Source organism: Muntiacus reevesi, chromosome 8 (genome assembly GCF_963930625.1).
Source record: "Muntiacus reevesi chromosome 8, mMunRee1.1, whole genome shotgun sequence".
In the NCBI taxonomy this organism is placed as follows: Eukaryota; Metazoa; Chordata; class Mammalia; order Artiodactyla; family Cervidae; genus Muntiacus; species Muntiacus reevesi.
In genome coordinates this window covers 39366239-39393412 of record NC_089256.1, presented here as the reverse complement: position 1 = coordinate 39393412, position 27174 = coordinate 39366239, and the positions used below count along the sequence as shown (strand labels likewise).

The 27174-nt window shown below is 40.3% G+C and overlaps 1 protein-coding gene across 1 annotated transcript in view; it reads right to left on the bottom strand.

Moving 5' to 3' along the window:
- The window catches only part of GAP43 (growth associated protein 43), a 97570-nt gene that overhangs the window by 15598 nt on the left and 54798 nt on the right, over positions 1-27174 (bottom strand). The window contains exon 2 of the mRNA XM_065943170.1: positions 23383-23992. Within this exon, the coding sequence (XP_065799242.1) occupies positions 23383-23992 (610 nt within the window). The remainder of the gene's footprint in view (positions 1-23382; positions 23993-27174) is intronic.

Sequence of the window (27174 nt, the reverse complement as noted above, 5' to 3'; positions counted from 1 at the left end):
TAGTGGTTTGGAATTGCTATTAATAAAATGGCTCTCTTTCATAGATGTATCCTTGCATGGGGAGATGAAAGCACTCTCTTTATGATTGTGTTCCATGTAGGGAGTGACTATAATGCAGTGAGACTAGGACACAGCTCTGACCTTCCGGTGCCACTGATATCCCAATCAGAGCCACTGCCAACATCTTTCAATCACTAGGAGGGATGTTATTACTTGTAAGAATTAGAGGAGTCTCCAAGGAACTTGCAAGGGCACAAGATGGGGGAATGTCTGTCCAGATGGCAGAGGAGAAGTTACTTCAGTGGTGATAAGGAGTAAACCAACTGAATGTGACAGTGACCTTGGATCAGTTTTGCCATCTATGCATTGATCATCAGGGCTGATTCAACTGCTCTGTTTGACTAAGGAGGTATCTACCTTCTCAAACATCTATTGAACATTCTGTACCTCTTCTAGCTGCTGGGGATACAGCAGTGTGTAACATAATAATAAAAAAAAAACACAGTTTGTGGAGCTTATATTATTCTATAAATAAGCAGGTAAACTATATAGCATGTCAAGTGGTGGTAAAAGCTATGAAAACATAATGCTGTGAAGGAGAATAGAGAGTGATGGAACGAAGGTGGCATGACAGTATCAGAGAGGAAGTCTCTTTGAGAAGGTGACATGTGGACAGAAGCTGAAGAAGATAGACAGTAACTCAGTGACCATCTAAACAGGGGCGGTTTTCAGGCAGAGGGATCAGTAGTGCAATGCCCTGGTTGTGAGCACATGTGGTCACTGGAGTTTTAGCACAGATATTAGAGTTGCTAGAAGGGAGTAGGAGAGAGAGAACAGAGAAGATGAACTCCAAGTGGTGACCTTTGCAGGATGTTAATCATGCAGGGCATGGAGACCATTTTAAGACCTTGGCTTTTGTTGAAATGAAATGGAAGCAAAAGAAAATAAAATTGTGCTCAGATCCTAGATATATTTTGAAAGTGGAGCCAACAAGATTTGCTGACAGATTTAATACAAGAAAAGACAAAAGAGTCAGGGATAATTCCAAGATATGTGGCCTGAGTTTCAGGAAAAGATGGGCTTCCTATTTCTGGAGTTGGGGAAACTTGAGAAGGAGCAGGTTCAGGGAGAAAAGACAGGAGTATTGTTTTTGAAAATGTTTGGTTTAAGGTATCTATTATATACACAAGCTGAGTGACTGGTTGTCTGGAGTGGGGAGAAAGGTTTGGGCTACAGATGGACAATTGGGATTTGTCAGGTAGTATCTGTTTGCGATATTTGAAGCCATGAACTGGGAGAGATCACCAAAGAAGTAAATGTAAGGAGAGAAGAGAAGGTTCAAGACTGAGTGGTGAGAGAAACAGCTCCCTTTGTCCTTGTTTCTTCATCTTCTTGTTTCTAATCTTTGGAATCTCTCATCGCTCAGTCTTGAACCTTCTCTTCTCTCATTACATTTACTTCTTTGGTGATCTCTCCCAGTATTTCAAAGAGTAGAAAGTGATCAACTATGAAATCCTATCAGTAAGTCAAAGACTAAGTCATGGAATTGACCACTGGATTTTAGCAATGAGGAAGTTATCTGCGACTTTGGCAAAAGTTGTTTCAGTGAAGGGTGGGAGGTAGGTGTGATTATGAAGACTCAGGAGCTAGATGGTCTGAGTTTGAACTGAGAATCCACTACTTCCCAAATGTGATATTTGAACACATTATATAACCTCTCTGTACCTTGATTTCTTCATCTACAGAATGGGGGGATAGTATCTACCTCACAGGGTTGTTTTAAAGTATGAGACATATGAAATGTTTAGTTGATGTGCTCAGTAAGTTATTAACATGAACAGATCTTATCATCACTTCTTTTAATCCTTCATAAAACATGGTACTTGTGAGCAAGTTTTATTACTGGTTCTGGAGACTAAAAGCATAAAAAATTGTTTGAGCAAATATAATGAACTCTGCCAACCTTGATCTATTCTCACGGTGCTCTATGGCAGATTTGGATCAAACCACCTCAATGGAGTGTCATAGTTCATTTTCCACATAGTGTAAGATTATGATTTAATAAAAACAGTCTACGGATCCAGAGTATTTGATGAGTTTGAGGTTTTCCAAGTGCCAATATTATTTAATTCTGAAAGACTCCAAAATATTTTTTTCTGATCACATAGAACTTTAGTGGTAGTTTACATAAAGTATTTTGAAATATATAAAATTCAGTGTTAAGACATTGATAACTCTATGTTACAAAAACAGCTCATCTGGCATGCTGTCAAACAGACATCTTTATCAACTAACGCTTTGGCATTGCAGTAAAAATTGGCATTTGTAATAGTGATCCTGAAGCATTTTATGACCATGATTACTATACTTTTACTGTTGTATATGTTTTACTATATCCCAAACCTTTTCCAATTGAAAATCCAATAATGACATGACAGCAATTATTAATCAAAACATTTGATTAGCCAGAATGTTCCATTCCCCAATCACACTAGGGAACACAGAATTTACTGTAAACTGTTACTATAAACTGTTCCCTTTTTGTCTTGAGGACACACAAGTTAAATAAAAGGGGAGAATAAAAATAATTATGTGCAACAGAAATGAGACCCTGATGTCTTCACACTCACTAACCATGTGACCTAAGATGTCTTTTAAGTTCTCTGACTTCAGTAAAAGGGACAATGATACTGCTCATTGTAGGGTCCTTATGAGGCTTAAACAAGAAACTCCACATAGAGCATTTAGTAGAGAGCCTGACAAGTAAGTGTTATTTATATTGTTATCATCATCAGTATTACTATTGCTATTGCAGTTACTCTATGGTGAGGACTTAATAAGCGAACACCAGACCAAAGCCTGAATAATTCAAAGCTACCTAATATGCATTAGGTTGGCTTCACAAGTTAATTAAGGCTTGAGTTAATATTAGTAATACAGAGTCACCATTGTCTTTGTGAGGAAGCCTCAATTAATTATAGGAGCTCAATAAACATACAGGGCGTGTGATATATTCATATGGATTTATTCCAGATGGATGGCTTTTTGGGCGGGGCTGGAAAGAACAATCTCCACTTCGATTTCTGCAACGGCAGCCACCACCACTCAAGGCTTCCAGGCACGCTCACACAGCCCCCTGTATGGCCGCAGCCCCAAAGTGACAGGGGGACAAATGGCTGCTGTCTCACCACGCATCTCCCTTTCCCATCTCCTCCACCCTCCTGCCAGGCCACCAGGCACGTGCCAGCAATGAGCTGCCTGCCTCACTGGGATCCTCAGCTCCATTAATAAGCCCTGCAAGGCTGATAATTGGGGATTTGTGGAGCCTGCCGTCTTTCAATAAGCCATGTTGTTATGGAAACCACAGGCAGACCTCCATGTCCGTGCTATTGATCCTAAAAAAAATAAAATAAAGTGGAATGTTGGAAACAATCATTTCAAACTATCCTCTCCTCCCCCACACCCATCATTTTATTTTAGAAGTTCACCACCAATTTGCACACAGGGGAATTCAAAACTCTTCTCACTTTTGGGTTCCTTCTCAGCACTCCCCTATCCAGTTCCTAATTACAATTGAATGTTTTTTTCACCTCTAGCAAAAAATCAGCTGAGCAGTGTACCAAAGGAACACCAGAGTAGACACTCTAAATCTAATTTAACACCATGGCATTAATTCTGATGAGCTGAGCCAAGAAATCAGCGATGAATATCAATGTGCTTTCCCTGCCTCTAAAAGAAAACAATAATTGAACACGGTTAAAAAATGGCCTTAGAGTCTCTCACTGGCCTCCCAAGAGATAGTGTTGAGTAGCAAGACGGCCACCTACCACCATAAGTCACGGTACTGTGTTCAGTGAAAGGAGGCTCCAGTTCTCAAATTGTCAGGGTAAAGGGGGACAGTTTCCTTGGACTATTTTTTTTTTTTAATTAGCTGACAATCTCCTTACAATAAAAATCGAATTAATCCTTGAAAATGAATTTGGGCATGATGTCAGAGCATACCTGAATGGGGGGCCTGTAAACAGCACTGAATGAATCCAGTCTGCAGGCTGAATCACCCACTCAGGCCCTACTGCACAAAGACCAGGATACCATTGTTTCTTGCTGAACTTCCTATCTCCTCCCAGCAGAGGGCACCAGCGTAATTCGGTTCCCAGCCTGGGAGCCTGGGTGGAAATCAGACTGAAATCGCTCTCCAGGAAGAAAGGACTGCAGGCAAGTGATAGAGCGATGCCTCATGGTTGGAACAGCCTATTGTGACTGGGTTCTATTTTTAAGTTGTCCTGAAATTACTTTTTGTTACTCAGTCCTTCTGAAATGATTAAAAGCGCAGTCTCAAGACTGTTCATTGAAGCCACTTTAACGAATAAGCTCAAATTATTAGTAAGTGTAGACTGTATTTGTGTGTAAACCTTATAGAAGCATTAGAGTCATTCTTGGAGCAAAAATAATATAATAAAGTAAAAACTTCAACCACCCTCTACTCACCTTCCATATTATGAGTGAAATCCTCTAGCGACTTTCAGGCTTCTAATAATAAGCAGGTTCAGCACACCCTACCTTCTGCACACTGACAGGAAGTGTTGGGCCAGCATCTTCACTGGTATGCCACAGTGATCTTTGTTTCTTTCCTTCAGACACTACCCATCATCCCAACCTTGGAATTCCTTTCTTTGCAATTACAGACTGCAGCCCACAAGCTGGCACGCACTTACAGTGTTCTTGACTAGCCCTGAATTTTTACCCTTTTAAGATCACTTTTCTTTCTCAGCCAGATTATAACTTCCATGATAACAGATATTCACTTTTATGCACCACATAGTGCCTTGTGTGGTGTTGAAATTATGAATATTAATAAATAATAAAGTCTTTGGGACTTCTGGGTTTATCTCCTCTATTCTAATTTGAACTCAGTGTGAGACCATGGACAGACCATGCAAGCTGGATTCTGGAGCATGTTTCAGTTTTCATTAAAACACACAACAATATAACATCTCCTGGAGGGTGTCTGTGTATGGTGGATCTTAATCTTTTTGTGTCATGGTCCCAGCTGAATATCTGATGAAAGAGGAGGATACCAGAATATCATGCATATTCACATCCAGTATAATACATTGCAAATAATTTCAGGGGATTGAAGGAACCTGCTGAAGTTTACCCAGTCCTCATATTTCGATTTTCAAGTTACCCTATAGGTCTAAGTTTGTAAGACTGAAATCCAAGATGTGACAGTTTATAGTTGGCATCTACCTAGAAAGAGTGTATGAATTATTTCCCTTAAGGGACTCCACCATCTTCTATTGAATCCCTAGACTGCAGTTTCCCAGGGACCAATTATATGGAGCCTAAATTAATCCTAACATCACTACCTGGTGGCCTTGGCTGACTTCCCAGCTCCATCATTGCTGATAATGTAAGGACTTGGTAATTTTGCTGAGCTACAAGGTAGGCCAAATAGAATAGTCTCTGACTCCCAGAAGAGACTGCAGATCATTATGTGTCTCTCTTGTTGGCCGTAATACACATCCTATTTGCTCATTAATTTCCTTTATAAAGTCAGTAGTACAGCCAAGGAACAAAACAAAGTTTCTCAATACCTTCAGTTGAAAAGAACCAGAAGCAATGATGACTTTCTATTAGACACTTACTATATGTTCAGTAAAACACCGTAGTGGGCCCTTTACATGTGATCTATGTAGTACTAGCAACTACCAAGTCCAACAGCTAAGATATCATATTATTTTATAGACACCAAAGCGTCTCAGGTGGCACTAGTGGTATAGAACCCACCGGCAAACACAGGAGATGTAAGAGAGGTGGGTTCAACCGCTGGGTTGGAAAGGCATGGCAACCCACTCCAGTATTCTTGCCTGGAGAATCCCATGGACAGAGGACAGGCTGGGGCAGCCCCTCTCCCTCTGCTGAGGCTGTGCTGACTGGGGACTGACGCTACTGAAGGGTCACACAGAGTCAGACATGATTGAAGCAACTTAGCATGCACATGTGTTCAGTAAAATGCCATAGTAGGCCCTTAACCATAAGCAATGATGACTTTCTATTAGACACTATGTGTCCAATAAAACACCACAGTAGGTCCTTACATGTGATCGATTTAGTACTAGCAACTACTAAGTTCAGAACGAAGATATTGTATTATCTTATAGATACCAAAACTGATGTTGAGCTGGTGACATAAAGCTGGTTAGAGGTCAGGCCTTTAATTCAAACATTTGAAAAGTGAAAGTGTTAGTCACTCAGTGGCGTCCCACTCATTGTGACTCCATGGACTGTATGTAGCCTGTCAGGCTCCTCTGTCCATGGGATTCTCCAGGCAAGAATATTGGAGTGGGTAGCCATTCCCTTCTCAAGGAGATCTTCCTGACCTAGGGATTGAACTCAGGTCTCCCGCATCACAGGCAGATTCTTTACCAACTGAGACACCAGGGAAGCCTCCTCATTCAAACGTAAGTAGGTCCAATTCCAACACCTGTGATCCTTCCCTTGAATGGCAATCCTCTAAGGAAGAGAGGCGGCTACATCCATTGCTGTGGTAATTCTGTCTACTGCTACAGTATCCATCAGGTAATGCATTCTCATTTTGTGGTATTTTATACTCTTTGAAATATTTTACTTTGGGTCACCAAAATGAAAAGAAAAAAGGTGGTGGTTCTTCATTTACTAGATGAAAGAATCCCTTCCACCAACAATTTTATGAATGAAAAGATGATAGAAGATCCTTGTTTTTGCCATCTCCAAGTTGAAGATCTGCCCAGAGAATTTCCATATGAGGAGAGGGGAGTATGAGAACTACTTATTTCAGATTATCAGAAAAAAAGATGAAGCAAAATAACGTTCTTTGAAAACTTATTCTGTAATAGATTCTTTAACACAGTTATATTTTTAAATCCTCACATCCTCTGCTTGAGGGTGGTGTTGTTATCTCCATCTTGTAAATAAAGAGACTGGACATAAACTAGACATAAAGAGATTGGACGTGTTTCATAAACACATTATGAAAGCCACGGAGTGAGAACCCAGGGTGATACAATTCCAAAACTGTTTCCCTATGAGGCGTTCTAAGTAAAAACTATTTTTGAAAAAATGCTTGGAATCCAGAATGTATTAGGATGAAAGATCTCCATTTAAACTCGTGTGGCAGTAAAGCTCACCCCCCCTTTCCTTTTCCTGCCTAGAAGCAGGCTGGGGCGGCCCCTCTCCCCTTGCTGAGGCTATGCTGGCTGGGGACTGATGATGTTGAAGGACTGAACAATAGTGAGCCTTGAGGGAGGGGAGGGGAATGGCTCTCTCCTTGGGGAGCTGGGCCCCATCTGCCACTTAGATCTGCTTGGAGACAGAAAATCCATTTGCCAGGGGGTCCTTTTAGGGCCTGCTATTTGTGAAACAGGCCTTTAGGGCCTGTCAATCCTAAAGGAAATCAGTCTTGAATATTCATTGGGAGGACTGATGCTGAAGCTGAAAAGCCAATGTGAAATACCTGATGCGAAGAACCAACTCATTGGAAAAGACCCTGATGCTGGGAAAGACTGAAGGCGGGAGGAGAAGGGGGCGACAGAGGATGAGATGGTTGGATGGCATCACTGATGCAATGGACATGAGTTTGAGTAGGCTCCGGAGGCTGGTGATGGACAGGGAAGCCTGGTGTGCTTAAGTCCATGGGGTCACAAAGAATTGAACACGACTGAGTGACTGAACAGACTGACCGATTTGTGAAGTGGAGAAGAGAGAGTGCTAGAGAGGGAAGGCACCTTCGAAAACACATTCTTTTACCAGAGAGGAAGGTAAATGGCACCATCCACTGCGGAAGGTGTGCTAGCAGCAAGGCTGGAGGGCATCCACAGCTCTCAAGCCTCTCCTCTGCTGGCCCATCACTGCCCCTCCTGCATGCTTCTCCCATGCCTCCTGCTTTCCTTTTTTCACTTCTACCTTCTCTCCTTTCTCTACTTCCTTTCTTACTCTTGCTGAAGCCTCTGATATTTCCACTTCTGGAACTCTTCTATCAGTAGTTTTCTTCTCCTTCTTTCCTCTCCCATTGTCTGCCTCATTCATCCTCCCTGCTACTTCCTCCTTGCTCTCTCTTCAAATGTGCAGTCCCCACCACACCTCACCTGGTTCTCTTCCTAGGGGTCTCGACTTCTTTTTATATTCAGACCAATTTCCCTTCTGAGCCAAACACTCTCCTCCAGATGCAGACTGGCTGATGCCTGGATGACAGGTCATGGAATAGAGGATGTTGATTTAGAAAGTCTATGAGAGTTTCTCTGTAAGCAAGAAAGTTGGACCCTTGTCTAAAAAATCCTTAGTTTTTGGTGGGTCTTTGAATTTGAAAAATAAAATGATGCTTTTCCCTCTCTAAAGCTGCTTATAAGGATAAGTCTTTCCATAGGAAATATTCCTATTAATAATCAACCAAGAGATTTCCCTTGTGTTCCAGTGGTTAAGAATCTGTCTTCCAATGCAGGGGGCATGGGTTTGAGTCCTGGTCAGGGAACTAAGGTCCCACATAATACAGGGCAATTGAGCCCATGTGCTACAAGTAAAGAGAAGTGTGAACAGTGCACATGCACAACGCTGCAACTGACTTGACACAGCCATTTAAATAAATAAACAATAAAATAAATATTTTTTTAAAAAGTTGATCAATGACATCCATTGAGGGCTATCTATGTGCAGCGGTCCATTCTGAGCACTGGGGATGCTATGCTGAAGAATGCCATGTCCCTGCCTTCAGGGAATGGAAAGTGTAGTGAGAAATAGATAAATCATTAATTCCAGGCACTGAGAGTGAGAGGAAGAACACAAATTGGGTAGAACTGATGGGGCTGGCAGAGGAGGTGCTATTCTGGTCAAAAGGTCGGATAGTATTCTTTGATCAAGTGATATCCAAACAGAGACTTCAAGGTGAAGAGGAAGCAATGGGAAGATTGAGGGAGAAAGCAAATGCAGTGGCCCTAAGATAGGAACAAACTGAGTGTGTTCAAGAGACACTAGGGAATGTGGGATGGTTGGAGAAGAGTGAAGAAGGGCAAACTAGGACATATGATCAGAGGCAGATGCAGAAGTCAAATCATATGGGGCCTTGCAGGTCATGGTTATAATTTAGATTTCATTCCAGAGGTAAGCACTGGAAGGTATAATGTAAGGTATTTGTTTGGACAAATATGAGATATAAGATATAAGTTTGTAGTTTTATATGAGTGATCTTCAAGTCATGTTAGAAATTATAAGAAGTCAAAGCCCATTCAACCCTAAACCTATCTTTCCATTACTGATCTACTCCTCTTTAGCCAGCTGGGCTGTTTCACCACATGACTTGAAGCATTCAAATGACATTTAGGATGCTCATTTCCGGAGTTAAATAAGAACTGACCCTGTTGCACATGGGTGCTTCCTTTTTGGCATCCTTTTAGACAGAGGCACAGACAGCTATTATTCACTGGGATGAGGAATGGAAGAAAGAAAAGTGACAGATTCTTTAGAATTCTTGAGACAGATTTTGGGCTTTGGCTTTCTAGTAATCTTATTTTTGTGAATATTTCAAAATTACATGGATAGAATTCCTTAAGTGGTATCTCATTAGAGAAAATGCTTTGTTTAAACAATTATGTTGAAAATTGGAGTAGAATTAAAAAATACTATTGCATTGTTAGTTTGTTTCTTTTTGTTAAAGACTCGGAAGCTACGGATGTAGAAATTTTATTTAGTCTTGGTTAGTAACCTTGGGTGAGTCATCCAACTTCCATTTTTTAACAATTTGCATAAGAAACAAATTTTTATAGAATTTGAACAATTCCTATTTGAATGCAAACATTTAGAATTTGAACAAGTCCTATATCTGGGAAGATCATTTGCTTGTAAAACAAACAATTGAAGCTGAGTATAGAGTGGATGCCTGAATGAAAAATGAGTTCTGAATTATGTGCAGTTGATTTTTAATCATGCCAAAACTCAAGGACTTTTGAAATTAGCTTTAAGTTTACTATAATAATTTTCAGTTATTATTAATTAAAATGCCAAACTTTTACTAAGATCCAGAATTAATGGAAGAACAGACAATTGTGGGATGGTGGAGGACCCAGTGCCCACCAACCTGGCCACTGTGAAACAACCTAATTCCCAGATACCACTCTGAGGTCCTACTCCCTGGAATTTCAGGGCTCCAAGGGAAAGAATTCAAAATTCATTGGTTTAGGGTTTTAAAACAAGACTTTAGAAAAGAAAACTTGGGTTTCTTATTTTTTAAATAAATTTGGAACTAAAATAGAATGTAGTTTAATGTACCTAACATCATGCCTGGAGGTTACACAGACCAATCCTATCTACGACTAAACAATTGGACTACAACACTGGGGGAGTTTCTGTTCACCTTCTAAATAATACACATAATCTACTACCTAATTAGTGTAGCTGCAGTTATTCATACTCATTGCAAAGACCATGACAGTGAGACTGACAGGCTCAGATCTCACTTGACCATTTTGCTGTCCATGTGTAGAAAGTTAATACCAGAGAAATTCCTTAAATTTGTATTTTACAAACTATACTTCAGAGGCCAGAGAAGGTTCATTTAGAGGGGAGGAACAGAAGCAGAAGAGGGGCTCTGCATCTCTCCTGCCATCACCATTCCCCCTACCATCCTCAACCAGATTAGCCCTAACTGGGGGAGAGGGGTTAGTATTCTTCCAGATGTTCAAGCTGGTTTTAGAAAAGGAAGAGGAACCAGAGATCAAATTGCCAATATCCGTTGGATCATCGAAAAAGCAAGAGAGTTCCAGAAAAACGTCTATTTCTGCTTTATTGACTATGCCAAAGCCTTTCACTGTGTGGATCACAATAAACTGTGGAAAATTTTGAAAGAGATGGGAATACCAGACCACCTGACCTGCCTCTTGAGAAACCTGTATGCAGGTCAGGAAGCAACAGTTAGAACTGGACATGGAACAACAGACTGGTTCCAAATAGGAAAAGGAGTACATCAAGGCTATATAGTGTCACCCTGCTTATTTAACTTATATGCAGAATACATCATGAGAAGCGCTGGGCTGGAGGAAGCACAAGCTGGAATCAAGACTGTCGGGAGAAATATCAATAACCTCAGATATACAGATGACACCACCCTTATGGTAGAAAGCGAAGAAGAACTAAAGAGCCTCTTGATGAAAGTGAAAGAGGAGAGTGAAAAAGTTGGCTTAAAGCTCAACATTCAGAAAACTAAGATCATGGCATCCAGTCCCATCACTTCATGGCAAATAGATGGGGAAACAGGGGAAACAGTGGCTGACTTTATTTTGGGGGCTCCAAAATCACTGCAGATGGTGACTGCAGCCATGAAATTAAAAAACGCTTACTCGTTGGAAGGAAAGTTATGACCAATCTAGATAGCATATTAAAAAGCAGAGACATTACTTTGCCAACAAAGGTCTGTCTAGTCAAGGCTATTGTTTTTCCAGTGGTCAAGTATGGATATGAGAGTTGGACTGTGAAGAAAACTGAGTGCCAGAGAATTGATGCTTTTGAACTGTGGTGTTGGAGAAGACTCTTGAGAGTCCCTTGGACTGCAAGGAGATCCAACCAGTCCATCCTAAAGGATATCAGTCCTGAATATTCATTGGAAGGACTGATGTTGAAGCTGAAGCTCCAATACTTGGGCCACCTGATGCGAAGAGCTGACTCATTTGAAAAGACCCTGATGCTGGGAAAGATTGAAGGCGGGAGGAGAAGGGGACGACAGAGGATGAGATGGTTGGATGGCATCACCGACTCAATGGACATGGGTCTAGGTGGACTCCAGGAGTTGGTGATGGACAGGGAGGCCTGGCATGCTGCAGTTCATGGGGTTGCAAAGAGTCGGACATGACTGAGCGACTGAATCGAACTGAACTGATGCATATATATGTATGTATATATATCTATATATATGAAACTTATCTGAACAAATGATGCCCAGCTAAGAATTTTGAAAGCTTCACTTTTCAAAAATGACTCTCTATTCTGCTCCTACTGTCTATGAATTCATTGTTTTACAATGCTCTGCCTAGAATTAAAAGCATCATTTGCACTAGAAATTTGAGGAAAGGAAGGAGGCAACCATTCCTCTATATTAGAAGTTAGAAAAGTTAACCAAGGTCACAATTTAACCCAAATGCTGAACTCATCTCTAAAAAGATAAAGGTCTTTCAATTCATATCACACTTTTGAGAACAATATATCCATCCATCTCTTCAGCAGTTATTATTATAATTCTAAACTTTATCATTTTTCTTAACCTTTATAATAAGTGCACAATCCATAACAGAAATCACTGCACATATTAAATTTAGTTCTCAAGGCCTTACTTACATATGTATACAAGTATGTGAGAGTTATTAGTTGATATTTATGTGTTTTTATACCAAGACATTTTTTGGGGAATTGATATTGTTCCAGGGCTTTCCAGGTGGCTCAGTGGTAAAGAATCCACCTGCTTTTCTTTCTGAAAGGATCTGAGAATACTGCAACCATACTGCTAAACCCTGGTCTTTCTCAGTCCTTTAAAATGAATAAGAGACAGTTTCACAAAGACAAGCCCTTTCTTTTTATCAAATACACGAGAGTTGCTGCAAGTTACATGCAAAGGCAAATCTATTCTGCCTCCCAGTCCAACCTCTTTGTGGTATGCAGTCTGAACGGCTTATGAGCTGTAGGCAAATTATGTTTACACTCCTCTGGAAAAGGAGAATCAGTAACAGGAATGGGAAAGCCGATTTTCTGGTCTCTGTCCCAACACTGTTGGTTTGGGAACATATTTAACAATTTAGCCTATAGCGGGGGCACAGCAGGTCCGGTAGACTCTTAACACCTTGCAAAGATTACTTAAACATGTCAGATGAGGAAAAGAAGCCAAGGGACCTGGCAAATCATTCTTTCCCTGGGTGTACCTGTCACACACTGGCAAGAGCCACACACAGGTCACTCATGGGGCTGGAATGAAATTAATCAACTGCTTTCAGGAGGGAGCAGCTTTGGTTTCCTCTAGTTTTCAATATGTTCCTGAACATAATGCAAAATGCTCACATTGGTCTCTAAAGCCCTAAGTGGTATGAATTCTGGCTACCTTGAGGATGACGTACTCCCCTGAATAACAACAAAACTTTCCAGGGAGTCTGTGTATTCAGCTTCCAAAATAAAAGATAGGTGGACAGCAGCACAGCTTTCTGTTTGAGCAAGTGTCTGCCTCCCTTTGTCACTTAGAATCTGCAAATAAGTTATGATGTATCATTACAGGCACCGTCAAGCTATTTTAGAAATGGTAATGATTTGGAAGCACTCTGTCCAACAGTTTTAGGCAATTTATATGTGCACTTAAAGTTAGAATTGGGTTAAGGTTAGAAACCAGTCTTTTAGGTCAGTTTAGGACTTTACTGTGATAACACTGTTCATTCATTCTTAACTCATTCATCAAATACTTATCGGTTACCTTCTATTTCCTATTGCTATATATGCAAGATGGGCTTTCCTGGTGACTCAGATGGTGAAGAATATGTCTGCAATGCAGGAGACCTGAGTTTGATCCCTGAGTAGGGAAGATCCCCTAGAGAAGGAAATGGCAACCCACTCTAGTATTCTTGCCTGGAGAATTCCCAAGACAGAGGAGCCTGGTGGGCTACAGTCCATGTGGTTGCAAAGAGTCAGGCATGACTGAGCAACTGACACTTTCCATAAGTGCAAGAGATTCAACAATAATCAATACAGATGATGGAGCTACTTTTTCCACTGAGGGTTAATCTTCAAAAGCGACTGCTAAATTATGACTTAAATAAAATTATTTGTATTTTTGTGTCAATTTGAATGAAAGGTGGTTTCTCAAGTTTTTAAAAATAAAAGTATCCCTTTTTATTAGATACATCTTGTCCTTTAAGATCCAGCAGTGGAAACTCTACACCAAGAAGTCTTCCGGAACCATCTCTCCCTAATCAGCTTAAAGAAAGTGAAGTCGCTCAGTCGTGTCCGACTCGTTGCAACCCCATGGACTGTAGCCTACCAGACTCCTTCATCCATGGAATTTTCCAGGCAAGAGTACTGGAGTCGGTTGCTATTTCCTTCTGCAGGGGATCTTCCCGACCCAGGGATCAAACCCAGGTCTCCCACATTGTAGGCAGAAGCTTTACCATCTGAGCCACCAGGTAAGCCTAATCAGCTTAAGCAGGACTTTAACTTTCACCCACAATAATTTCATAATAGGGAGCCTTAGCACTAATGCCTAACTCTTCCCATCTCAATATAGACTCACAAACACATCTCAATAACACAACCAGCATGGAACAGAACTTCACTCTGTACACACCACTTCCTAGAGATAAGAGAGATGTGCCTGGAGTCATTCCCCACTTCTCGCTGGCCTGAAGAGTGAAAAAATACGTAGTTCATTGTTCTTCTAGATTTTCTCCAATGGGACTCTTAGGAGACCTTTCCTACATACTGAATCTATGTGTATGTGTGCGTGTCTTTGTATGTGTACATATGTGCTTGTGAGTTGGCAGAAGAATTTGCTACAGGCATGGAGACAGTGCTAAAGTATATCTAAATTATATTCTTCACTTTTTCATACCCCAAAGAGAATATTCTAGCAGGGCTATAAAAATGTTCATCTTCACTCTAAGAGACACACACAGAAGGGATCATTTAGGCTAATGGTTTCTGATTTCTATTCTGAAATCCGAAAGATTCTACCAACTTATACTAGAAAGAATAAAAACCAAGAACTAGCCTCAGGACTTACTTGACTACATATATGCCTACAGAAAAGAACATTAGTACTGAACCTGATTCATAAGGAAAGGCAAATAGCCCTCCTAGGGTACTTCCTTTATCCCTGAAGATATTGCAGTTTTCATTCCAAATAGAATGATGTGAGATGATCAAACCAAAATATTTTATCTTCCACAATCTTATAATTTGTGATTCAAAAATTCAAAATACACATGACAACTGCTGAGTAACCATATCTAACTTGTGTATCATCTATACTATCTTTTCTTGGGATGAACAATAGCCCAATTCCAAACACTTGGGCCTGTTAGCCAATTTCACTGATGGTCAAAGATCCAATTATTGTGACTGAAGAGTGAATAGAAGGATTGGAGGAAAGTTTATTAGCCTTACTCATATAATTCTTAAGTTTTAATGACAATCTACTGACAAAAATCTTTAAAAAGCTAACAACCACAATTGCCTGTCAAATGCATCCATTGCTCTCCATAAGAATTCAAAGTTTTATACACCCTTGAAGCTGTTTTAATTACTTTAACAAAATAAGATGGGTATTAAAATATTAATAATAAATTAAGTCTCAGATGAAAGTGAAACTATTGAAAATAAATTAGAGCCACTTGAACTGTAGTTTTCCATCTCAGGGAGCTTAAAAGCAAGAGTCTAACCATATCTGAAAACATCACCGTCAACTCTTCATTTTCAACCTTAAGTGTAAGGTGGGTTAGAAAACTCCATTGAAATCTCCTTGCAGTCTCCTGGGCCTCCAGGGTAACCATAAATTTTCTTACATCTATCTCTTCTTGAAATTTTTGCCCATCTATCCAGACTTCTCTATTAACTGCCCTGCCCCCTAAACCCACTATCTAATAGTTAAGAAAACAAGGCCCTACAGGGAAGTGAGAATGGTTGAGTTAGAAACCACTTGCTACTTACTCTTCCAGATGCCTCTTTAGTCTACCACTGCACACTTGGCCTTTTGAAGTTAGAAGGCAAAGACCTAGCTGAAAGCATTTACTTTGTAGGTGTTAGACCTAGGCTCAGAGGGCAGACAACCTGGCTTGCAATCAATAGGATCTGAACAAGAATCCAGTTCTCTTAATTTTAGATTGTGTTTAGTCTCTTGTGCTGAAAATACAGAGCACTTGTACTATATACTTCCTACAAGATACTGGATCTATTAAAAACCTGATGCTATTCATCATTCTTGCAAAAAAAAAATATTATATACTTCCTACAAGATACTGGATCTATTAAAAACCTGATGCTATTCATCATCCTTGTGAAAAAAATGCTATATACTTCTTACAAGATACTGGATCTATTAAAAAACCTGATGCTATTCATCATCCTTGTGAAAAAAATTTATGGGCAATTCTTTTAAACAAGCCTCAAAATAAATTAGTTACTTAAAGACCCAAGCTTTATTGCTATGAGATTAATAACTGGCTGGAGATGTTTTTGAAGAAGGCAATGATTCAAATGCTCTTGATGATATGAATTGGTCTGAGATTCAGCACCTGATTAAGTTATTTTCTTATGGTACAAAATTCAAACACAACTAAGGGTTGGCAAAATTTCCACATCCTTTCAAACCTTTCCTTCTTCTTTGTGCATGCTGTAAACCATATGTCTTGGGAGACCTTCAAGGGCTCCGATCTTGTAGCTTTAAGAAGCACTACCAGTTTCCTTCTTCCCTCGCTTTGAAGTCTGATTATAAAAAGCTTTTCATTCTTCATTTAATGAAGCTATAATTGTGAGAATAAAACAAGAGTAATGATCCACTCAATGCTTCCTAGTCCATTAAAATGGATACTCGTTCTCTCTCTGTGTTTAGCCAAACGGACCGACTAGGCAACTCTTCCTGTTCTTGGTTCTTCCTCCTTTTCCTTGTAATTCCTTTGGAATTGAATGTATATGTGTGTGTGCATGTGTGTATGTGGAGATAAAAAGGTTTGATGAATATGCATTAGTATTTGAAAAATATTCTATGTTTTAAGAAATACTGATTTTCAGTTCCAAATATAGTTTTCAGCAATTTAAAACTGGGATGAGTTACATACATGCTTTTCTGTTTATTGGCTTCTTTTATAAGGTGATAGTGGTTATTAAATATGAACTATGAAAGACTGGACAACAAATAAAAGATATCACAATATGATTTCCTTGACTCTAAAATATATCTCTTCTTATCTTTTACCTTAAATTTTTGTTTGAAGATATAGTGATTGTTCTCTGATCAGTCGTAATTATTAAGTTCTTTACACTTTTTTGGTTATAAATATCAGGGTCCTTTGGAAATGAACTTGCCAAAAGGGAGGAACAAGATATAAACAATAATTTTAAAAGATATTAATTCTGATAAGCCCTGGTGGCTCAGACGGTAAAGTGTCTGCCTACAATGCAGGAGACCTGGGTTCAATCCCTGGGTCGGGAAGATACCCTGGAGAAGGAAATGGCAAACCACGCCAGTATTCATGCCTGGAAAATCCCATGGACTGAGGAGCGTGGTGGGCTACAGTCCATGGGGTCGCAAAGAATCAGATACAACTAAGTGACTTCACTTCACTTCAAATTCAGGGCAGGAACTGTCCAGAATAGATAAAATTACTTTCAAACTGATTGAGTTCCAAAAACTTCAATTTCTAAATTTCAGCTCTCCTGGAATATTTAATAGAGTAAGCAGTATTCCCATTAAGAACAGTCAATTTTTAACTGATCTTATAGCTTTCTGAGGCCTAATCAAACAGTACTTGATGAATTTTTAAACTAAGAACTCAAGATTCAAAACCAGTGTAATATTCCTAGCAATTCTGGGGTGATGGAGCAGTGAGGAAGTTGTGACCAAGGAGTGTGGTTAGTTATTGGGTACCCATCTATAAATACAATCAGTAATGATTCTCAGACAAGAGGTTGGAGCATCCCATTATACAAATGATGAGATGGTTTTAGATTAGGACACGAAGCTAAGGTTCTTAGACACTCCTCTCGTCTTCATTCCTCCCTTGGTGTCAGGATTCAATAAGTAACCTCTGCAATCTGGCTGTCAGAGTGAATTCAGCTCTTGGTTTAGCTTCTTGCCATCTGTTGATGATGATTAAGTGCCTCAATATGTCTAAACTTCAGTTTTCACAACTGCAAAAGGGGAATTGGAAATGACAACACTTATATTACAGAATGGTTCTGATGATTAAATGGAATAGGGTCTGACACTTATTTGTTTAAACCTTGAAAAAACCTTAAGAAACCAACTCTCCTAGCCCCTTCTCTAAAATATGAGACAACTGAAGCCCAGAGAGAAGCAATGACTTGCTTAGTATCAGACTAATTCATGTCTGATTAGTAAAGAAACTGTCATAACTGCTAAGATAATGAGAAGATGCAGGAATTGAGATAATACATAAAAGAGGTAAAGAACTGCAAGGCTAGGTTAGGATTAGGGGGTCTATCAATTTGACCCTTATTTTGTCACTGTGTCTATGAGCAATATAGCCATTTACTTTGCTCCTATCTTCAGAATGTAAAAGCCTAAAGAAAAACATTATCAAATGCCCCTGGATTGTTGTCAAGAAAAGCCAATAAAAATGATTACTCTAGCAATATAAAAGTGTGCCATGAAAGCTTAATAATCAACAGTATTTAAGCAGCGTTTCACTGAGTAGCTGACAGGGCGCCCATGTTTTATAGACAGCATTTATGAACTTTCACAACCCAAATTTTGACTCTTTATGAGTTGTGTGTAAATTTAGGAAGTGGTTGAAACAACATATCAAATCAAAACTGCTTCTGAGGCACCCTGCCAAGTAAGTGTAAATATCCTTGGGAAATCTCACATGTAACCCACAGTGCTGCGGAAGTGGGTCTATCCTTTGGGGAGCTAAGACTATTATGGATGGATACCTTGGGCCTTAGAACATTTTGTTCTGGGGAATGTAAAAAATGTCTCCAATTCTATAAATGAGTTGGGCGTTTCATTTTTTTAACACATAATTATCATTTCAGAAACTGTAACATTTGTAGCTATTCTTTTTCTAACAATTTGGTTATAGAGACATATATTACTAAAAATCTTTTTAGCAAGTAGCCCAACTGTATGAAGTGCTGTCTCATCCATATTTTGTCCCACAGTGCACTGGCATATAAAGGTACTCCACATATTTTTGTAGAGTTCAATTGAGTTGAGATTATTACTGTGATTGTTTTCAACATTCCTGCTTCAATTTCATCCCATTCCATTACTGAATGAGAACTCCTTAAGATCAGCAACCATAGCTAATTCATCTTTGTGACCCTAAAGCCTGGCATGGTAGAAAGTTCATATAAATGAAAAGCAAAAAGGAAAGAACAAAAAGAGAGAGGAAAAGAGGGAGGGAAGGAAGGAAGAAGGAGGCAGAAAAAGGAAGATGAGAGGTAGGAAGACACTGAATTTCTATTGAGGGATGATAAATAGAACTCCTCTCTCTCCTACATCATTATTGATGACCCCAATTAGAAAGGTAAAGAGACCATGACAACAAAATGCAGCCAAATTCAACATACAGAAAATGTAGCATCAGTTCAGTTGAGTTCAGTCGCTCAGTCGTGTCCGACTCTTTGTGACCCCATGAATCGCAGCATGCCAGGCCTCCCTGTCTATTACCAACTCCTGGAGTTTACTCAAACTCATGTCCATTGAGTCAGTGATGCCATCCAACCATCTCATCCTCTGTCGTCCCCTTCTCCTCCTGTCCCCAATCCCTCCCAGCATCAGGGTCTTTTCCAATAAGTCAACTCTTCGCATGAGGGGGCCAAAGTACTGAAGTTTCAGCTTCAGCATTGGTCCTTCCAGTGAACACCCAGGACTGACCTCCTTTTGGATGGTCTGGTTAGATCTACTTGCAGTCCAAGGGACTCTCAAGAGTCTTCTCCAACACCACAGTTCAAAAGTATCAATTCTTCGACACTCAGCTTTCTTCACAGTCCAACTCTCACATCCATACATGACCACTGGAAAAACCATAGCCTTGACTAGACAGACCTTTGTTGGCAAAGTAATGTCTCTGCTTTTTAACATGCTGTCTAGGTTGGTCATAACTTTCCTCCCAAGGGGTAAGCGTCTTTAAATTTCATGACTGCAGTCACCATCTGCAGTGATTTTGGAGCCCCCTAAAATAAAGTCTGACACTGTTTCCACTGTTTCCACATCTATTTGCCATGAAGTGATGGGACCAGATGCCATGATCTTAGTTTTCTGAATGTTGAGCTTTAAGCCAACTTTTTCACTCTCCTCTTTCACTTTCATCAAGAGGCTTTTTAGTTCCTCTTCATTTTCTGCCATAAGGGTGGTGTCATCCGCATAACCTAGAGTAATACATCCTACTTCCCACAGTCAAGTACCCTGTGGTGGTTACTCAGTCAACATCTCAATTTCTAGCTTCCTGGATGTGTTCTGTTAGTAGTACGACATCACTTAGAATAGTCAGAGAAGAAATGTTGGTGTCTTCTATCAGGGAAAGTCAGCAAGTTATCAGGGAGAAGAAGAGACACAGCAGACAATTCTTTCCCTGAGAATCACTGAGCACAAGTGATTCTATCCAGCAAAAAGACACCAGAGACACTGTCATTAAAAGAGGATTGAAGGTTCTCTCCTCATGGCTGAAGGGGGACAGTGCCATAAAGATAACATAAACACTCCTCCAATAAAAGAATCATCATCAGAAATGCACAGAAAATTTTTCTCCTTAGATATACAGAGGATGTGCCGGCAGAGTGGCAAAGCAGAGACAAGAAGATATGACTGGAGGATTTAAAAAATTCTGAAAGTCCTACCGCAAATGAGATCGATCTGTTATAAACTCACTAATATAAAGGTAGTAAAATAAACCAAACATTTATAATTTAGAAAGAATTTCCATTTGTATTAAAGTAGTGATCAAACTGATCCAAAATTTTGACCCTTTCACTAACAGCAATTTTTATCTTGACTCTCTCTTGTGGCTTGTTCTGCCCCCAATCCCACTCAACCTTCTCAGATTGCTCTCTCCACCCCTTCAGGCAGTCACAGAATCCTAAAGCAACCCAGGGTAGCCATCCATTCCTAGACAGTAGAGATCAATTAGGAATATTGTTCTTTTATCCTGAATTAGAATGAAATCCAATAAGATACAGAGGAGAATGTGGTGCAGGGCCCATGGGAATCTGGGCTGGATGTGATGGATCTCTTTGTCACCTCTAGTTTCTACAACTCCATGAGACTTGCTATATCAGGGTAATCTGTGCTTGTCACCTATAGCAGGCAAGGCTAATAGATACATCAGTCCAGGAAGAAATTACAGGCAGCATTTGAAGATCTAACCAAGAGGACAATACCTACCGAAGCTCAGAGACAATGTAAAATAAATTGCCATTTATGACTAGCTTCAAATTGAACTTCATCTATACTTATCAATTACCTTTCAGTGTACATATGAAACTCAGACTAACAGACATATTTCAGTCAGAAATTGTAAAATTTAGGACAGTGCATGATCTCTACTTGCTTTCACTGACCAGATACACTTTTAATAAAATAAATGAATGGCATAAGAAAGGTTGTAGGAAGACTATATGAATGCGTAAACAATTATGAATTGAATTGTCCAGTTATGAACTGATGCTGTCCAGTTTTCATTCATTTGACATGTATTGACCATGTAACTATTTAAAATATTTTATTAATTCACTGGAATTATTCTAACTTGAAAAATAATAAAACTGAACTTCCCTTAAAATATACTATCTTTAGACTTTTCATTGATTCAAGCAATTCTCCTTTCTATTAATCCAAATCATGAGCATTTACCTAATCACATTATATGCTTCTGTCTTTACTTACAACTTCAGAAAACCCAGTTTAAAAATATGATCTGAGCAGTGTCAAATATTTTCTATATTTAAATCGTAATCAATTTCTAAGATGTATGAAAATTACCTAACAGATAGCCTATCATATGCAACGTGACTTCCAGTCATCATGTCTAAGGTTGGAACTTACATCTCAAGAAGAATAGTTAACAAGGTTTGTCTTGCTGAGTAAATTAAAACCAAAACCATCATTATCACATGCCTTACCTTTTCCAGGGAAATATTCCCATCTTCTTAACCTCAAGGTGTGGCCCCTGGGGCAGATATGTAGTTAGAATAGAGATTTAAAATGAGTCACTGGTAGAAAGAGATGTGCATTTTATCTGAAGTTAGAGGATGCTAATAACAATAATGGTTAATACACTCTGGGTTCTTACTCACAGAATTTAGGGAGTAAGATAAAAGACATAGAACTGAAAATATCTAGAATAATCTTGCGCCATCCTGCAGTATCTAATGTGGAGAAGTGGATATCATGGCAAATGTCCAATGATTACTTGGTCAGATGGCAAGACACTTCCGAGAGCATCTTCGTGGACTAGGTCCTTTCCCAAAGGTACACTGTGGTCCAGTCCAAATCTGGGTTCTTAGACACAACATGCATTAAATCACTAAATCTTAAAAGAGTAAACTCAACTTTTTCAACAGGCACAGAAGTAAGTTTATCTTTAAGATTTGGGACTGAAAGATATTTATGTGTCATACCAGGCCAGAGAAAGACTTCGGAAACTGTTGACCTCCTTCACCACTGTGGATGTGCTGGGGTGAGGGGGAGGTCATGTTGAGGGGTGAAGTTCCCTTAAATTTATCTTGCACTGGGAAAGCCCTATTCCAGTACTTCACAGGCTCTTTGGGCAGTAATAGTGAAAAAACTCCAAGTTAGAGCTCCAAACCAAAGAGAATCTAGTACCTTTTTATAAGCAGAGTCAACCCTCAATCATGCATGCGTATATTAGAAAGTAGTATCTTCAATAATAAAATGATAATTTATGTTTGACTTTACAACATGTTCTATATTTGGGAGTTTTCTTTTGTTTTTGGCAAGATCAACAGACTTATTTTCCTAATTAGTTTGACCCCGATTAATGTTACGATTAACATTCTCTGAGCATGCATACACATATGCACACTATTCACCAATTGATGGTGGGGAGAATGCCCAGAAACATATTGTGGGACAGGGAAAGGTGGTCTGAGATTATGTTTTTGCTGCCGGCAATTCACAAACTACATCATCTGAATCAATAGGGAGTTGGCTGCATTTATACCAGGCATTTCCTAGAGCCAGATAATCACATTAGCTAATTCCCATCCATAAAATATGTGTAGTCTCAGTAATAACTTATTAAACGAAGTCTACCCTATACACAGAATGTTGTTGTATTGTTCCCCACCCCCCCAACCAGGATTACCTAGCTTTACTCTTTATGCCAATTCAATTAACAAGGCAACTGCCAGACTGTCTAGTACCGGCTGCTACACAGACCTGCCTGAGTTCTCCCTCAGGCTTGGAGATACTCGGGAACGTAAGTGGCCAGAGTTAGCTCTCAGTCTTGTCACTTTGGGGAATTCAGCGCAGCTTCCTTTGGTTTCCTGAAAAAACCTTCTAGAATCTTCTCCCCCCCCCCCCCCCCCCCCCCCGATGGCACAGGTGGCCTGGCTTTCCGGATCGGCCGCCTGCCCGCGTCCTGCCATCCCCGCCCACCTTGGCGTCTGACCCTGGAGGTCGCTCACCTATCTTCTCCTCGGCTTGGCTGCTCTCCGCAGTCTCCGTTGGAGGCTGGGCTGTTGCCATGGCAGCAGCATCCTCTGCAGCAGGGGTGGTGGCGGCAGCAGCAGTGACAGCAGCAGGCACGTCGGCTTGTTTAGGCTCCTCCTTGGCCGGCGCATCTTCGGCCTTGGAGGACGGCGAGTTGTCAGTGGAAGCTTTAGTGGCACTTTCTGTCTCAGCAGAGCCGGCCTTCTCCTCCGAGGGGGCAGGAGCCTGGGGGTCTGCCTGCTCTGTGGAAGCAGCGGGGGCGCCCTCCCCCTTCTTCTCCTCGGAAGGAGTTTCGCCGGCTTTGCCTGTCTTCTCCTCGGGCTTGGGGCCGGCGCCTGGGGCCGCTTCCGCGGGAGTGGAGCCTTCTCCTTCCTTCTTCTCCGTGCCTTCGGCGACGGCGGCTTCATCCTTCTCATTTGCCTCCGCCTCGGCGGTTGGGGCATCACCCTTCTTCTCTCCTTTGAGCTTTTTCCTCGTTATGTGTCCACGGAAGCTAGCCTGAATTTTGGTTGCGGCCTTATGAGCTTTATCTTCTGGTTTGATGCCATCTTGTTCAATCTTTTGGTCCTCATCATTTTTTTCAACCTTTACAGAGAAAAGGGGGGAAAAAAAGAGATGGAGCAATGTTCTTTTCCTTCAAATCACAGCATTCAACACATATTTATTGAATGACTTATTTTGTGCTAGGCACCATACTTGGAGTTAAGAAATCAGCAGTACTCTGGAAATTCAAACCATGCCTCCTTTCTTTCTCTGGTAAAGAACTTAGGAGAGAACACATTATTTTATAGAAAAATTAGTGTCCTTTAGGCCTTCCAGAATCATTGGTATTATTTTATCTGTCGTTCTTTTCCCAACTCAGTGTCTCCCCTTGGCCAAACTTAAATCAGCCTTTTTGTAGATGTACTTTGGAAATTCAAGTCACACCCACCCTAGGTTTTCATCAAAGAACTCTGAAAGATGTTGATTTTTCAGGTTTTTGTGAGAGACTCTGTGAAAAACTTTATGATTTAAAAAAGTATTGTGGGAGTCTATTTGTTTCCTCAATATTTCAAGCTTGGTCAGGAAACCAGTAGGTTTGGGGCAAAGAGTATGTTAAAGGTTTAAACAGGAAATTCCATGAGGCTCTTATGCAAAATGCAGATGAGTTCCAGGGCTCTGTGAGGTTTGTTCAGGATTTGAGAATTCAAAATGCTAGTCACAAAATAACATCCACTTCCTTCTGTGTGTGGTCCAGCATCAGTAATGAACATACCAGGCCTTCAAGGTTTGAATTCAGAAAATTGTCATTAATCTTGAGTTCTTTTTAAAAAGAAAGCGTAGAAAACACAGCTTCCACTTTTGAAACAGTGGCATATATTCACTAAATCACAATTTCTTATTCTCAAAGCAATTTAAACTTAAAATTAGTTTTATATTATCATCAATAGAGTCATCTTAGTACTGAAGGCAAGAGACTAGAAAGTGAACTTTTTACCACTTGATCAGGTTAAAGCATAACATAGGCTGCAAATAACTTTTTTCCACATGGAAATTGAATCAGAGGAGAGGAATAAAAGGTATAGTCATGAAAAGAAACGCCTAACAAGTGAGTACTCAGAATTCTCTATAGTGTCATTGCCCACCATGCTGTCCCAGTGTGGTTACTTTTAGTTCCCATATAACCATTCTAATAGTTTCAGGTGTACAACATAGTGATTCAGTATTTGTATATATTGCAAAATAATCACCACAATAAGTTAACTTTTGTGAATACTCTCTTAGGCAATGGGGAAATACAGCAGTGAACAATGCAGCAAAAGACCACTAATTAGAGAATGCTTATCATGTACCAAGTCCTCTGCTTGGTCCCAATCTCGACCTTGGCCTGACCTTGGCCTTTGCTCCAGTTTAGGATGCAAATCACAGCAGGCCAACATGATGCATATTTTCCACCTGTCATACCAGTTCTGTCCCAGTGACCCAGATCCTGTTCATCATGATGCAGACCTGACATTCTTCAGACAAGCATATGGGCCTGTATTGCTTAGGTCCATCAACATGCTCATGAGTATACAAAGGTAGTTTTGAAAATAAACTGCCTCTGAGGGTAAAAGCAGGATGGATAAGTTTCCAGTAAAACTCAAGGCAAGTTTTTCTTTTTCTTCAATTAACTGCACATGGATTCACACAGAGAATGAAGGTGTGCACGACAGCTCTTTGCAGGGGCCTCCTCTGCTTCCTCCTCCCAGTGCCATGCTGCCACACTGCTCGGTGCTCAGATGCACTACCACCTTCCCGCTCTCCTGCTGCTCTTGAGGACTCCTACTGGGGCACACACAGCACAATCTGGGGCACGGGAGCAGCTGTCCCTGCCAGGAGCCCTCTGCTCAGAGATGGAAGCATAACCCTGTTAAATTAACAGTTGTGAATGGAGCATGCAGCCAAGATGTTGTTAATTTATTTTACTCTATCTTGAATTTTCTGAATGAGGCACCATCTTATGTGATAGGACATCTGCACTTGGGCCTTGATGCCAAGTGGTTCTTTAATACAAGTACTGGTACTCGTGAAAGTAAACAAGCCAAATATTTGAGTAGGCACGTGGGGATAAAAGACCCTCTGGTGACTCAAGAAAACTGCATCACCCTTTACTCTTTAACAACATAAAAGAAAAGGGATAAACTCTTAAAACTTTGGAAAATATAAAAAGAAGGAAGTTAAGTCTGAATGATAAAAAGAAGATACTTTACAAGGAAGCTGAGTGTCTGAATGATATAAAGAAGGTTACTCTATAAGGATGAAGGAAGAGTCCCTCTAAGTTCTTTTCACCTTCATCCCCAATCTGTGTTTGTCTCTTTGTCTCAATTTATCAAATCATCTGTCACTTTAACTTTCCAAACATGAGGACTTAAGCTTCTGTGTACAGCCTTTGTGTTGAAATGACTATTTAGAAAGGTTTGAACTAGACGTGGGTGTGAAGATTGTGGGATCAGGCTCACCTGAACAGTCCAGGAGTGGAAGGGGCACAAGACAGGAAGGGGTGGGCAGGAAGGGAGAGAATGTGGAAAAAAAACATGGTTAGCAGAGAAGTGAGACAACCCTATAAGAGCTGGGAACCCAGGAGGTAGATACACCCAAGGAAGTGCCCAAAGTACAACAGACATGCAGCTTCTCCAGGAGGAACTGCTGGGCCCCTTAATATCATTAGAGATTTAGGGGAGTTGGATTTTAGGAATTAAGTAGGAATAGACAACTAATACAAATTGTACAGATAGAGGGAAAGAGACAAAGACAAGGAAGGAAGCGAAAGGGAATGGAAAGACAAGGGAAGGAAGAAGAGTAGGGGAATGGGGAGGAAGGTGGGGAAGGAAAACCAGCATAAGATGAGGTCAGACTTAAATGACTGTACAGAGGCATCCAGAAATAAAAATACTTTAAATACAAACTGGATCTTAAGCCAGAAAATTCCAAAGTGTGCAAATTTCTTTGGTGCTTATAATTAATTCCATAAATATGACAAACCCCAGGTTATTTTCTGGTAAATTTCCTTTCACAGTCCTAGAGGTAATAGCATTTGTAGTGTATTTTGCTGAGAGAGGAGACAAGGAGAGAAAGTTTCCCAAGACTGGCTGTGGGGGAAGCTGCAGAGCATCAGACCACATAGAACTTTGCTCAACTGGAAATAGAAGAGCTTGCCCCCAACAAGGAACATGTCAGCCCAGGAAACCAGAGATCACTCAGGACTTTTAGCACAACCCTTTCAGCTTCTAATGGGGAAAGCTGTG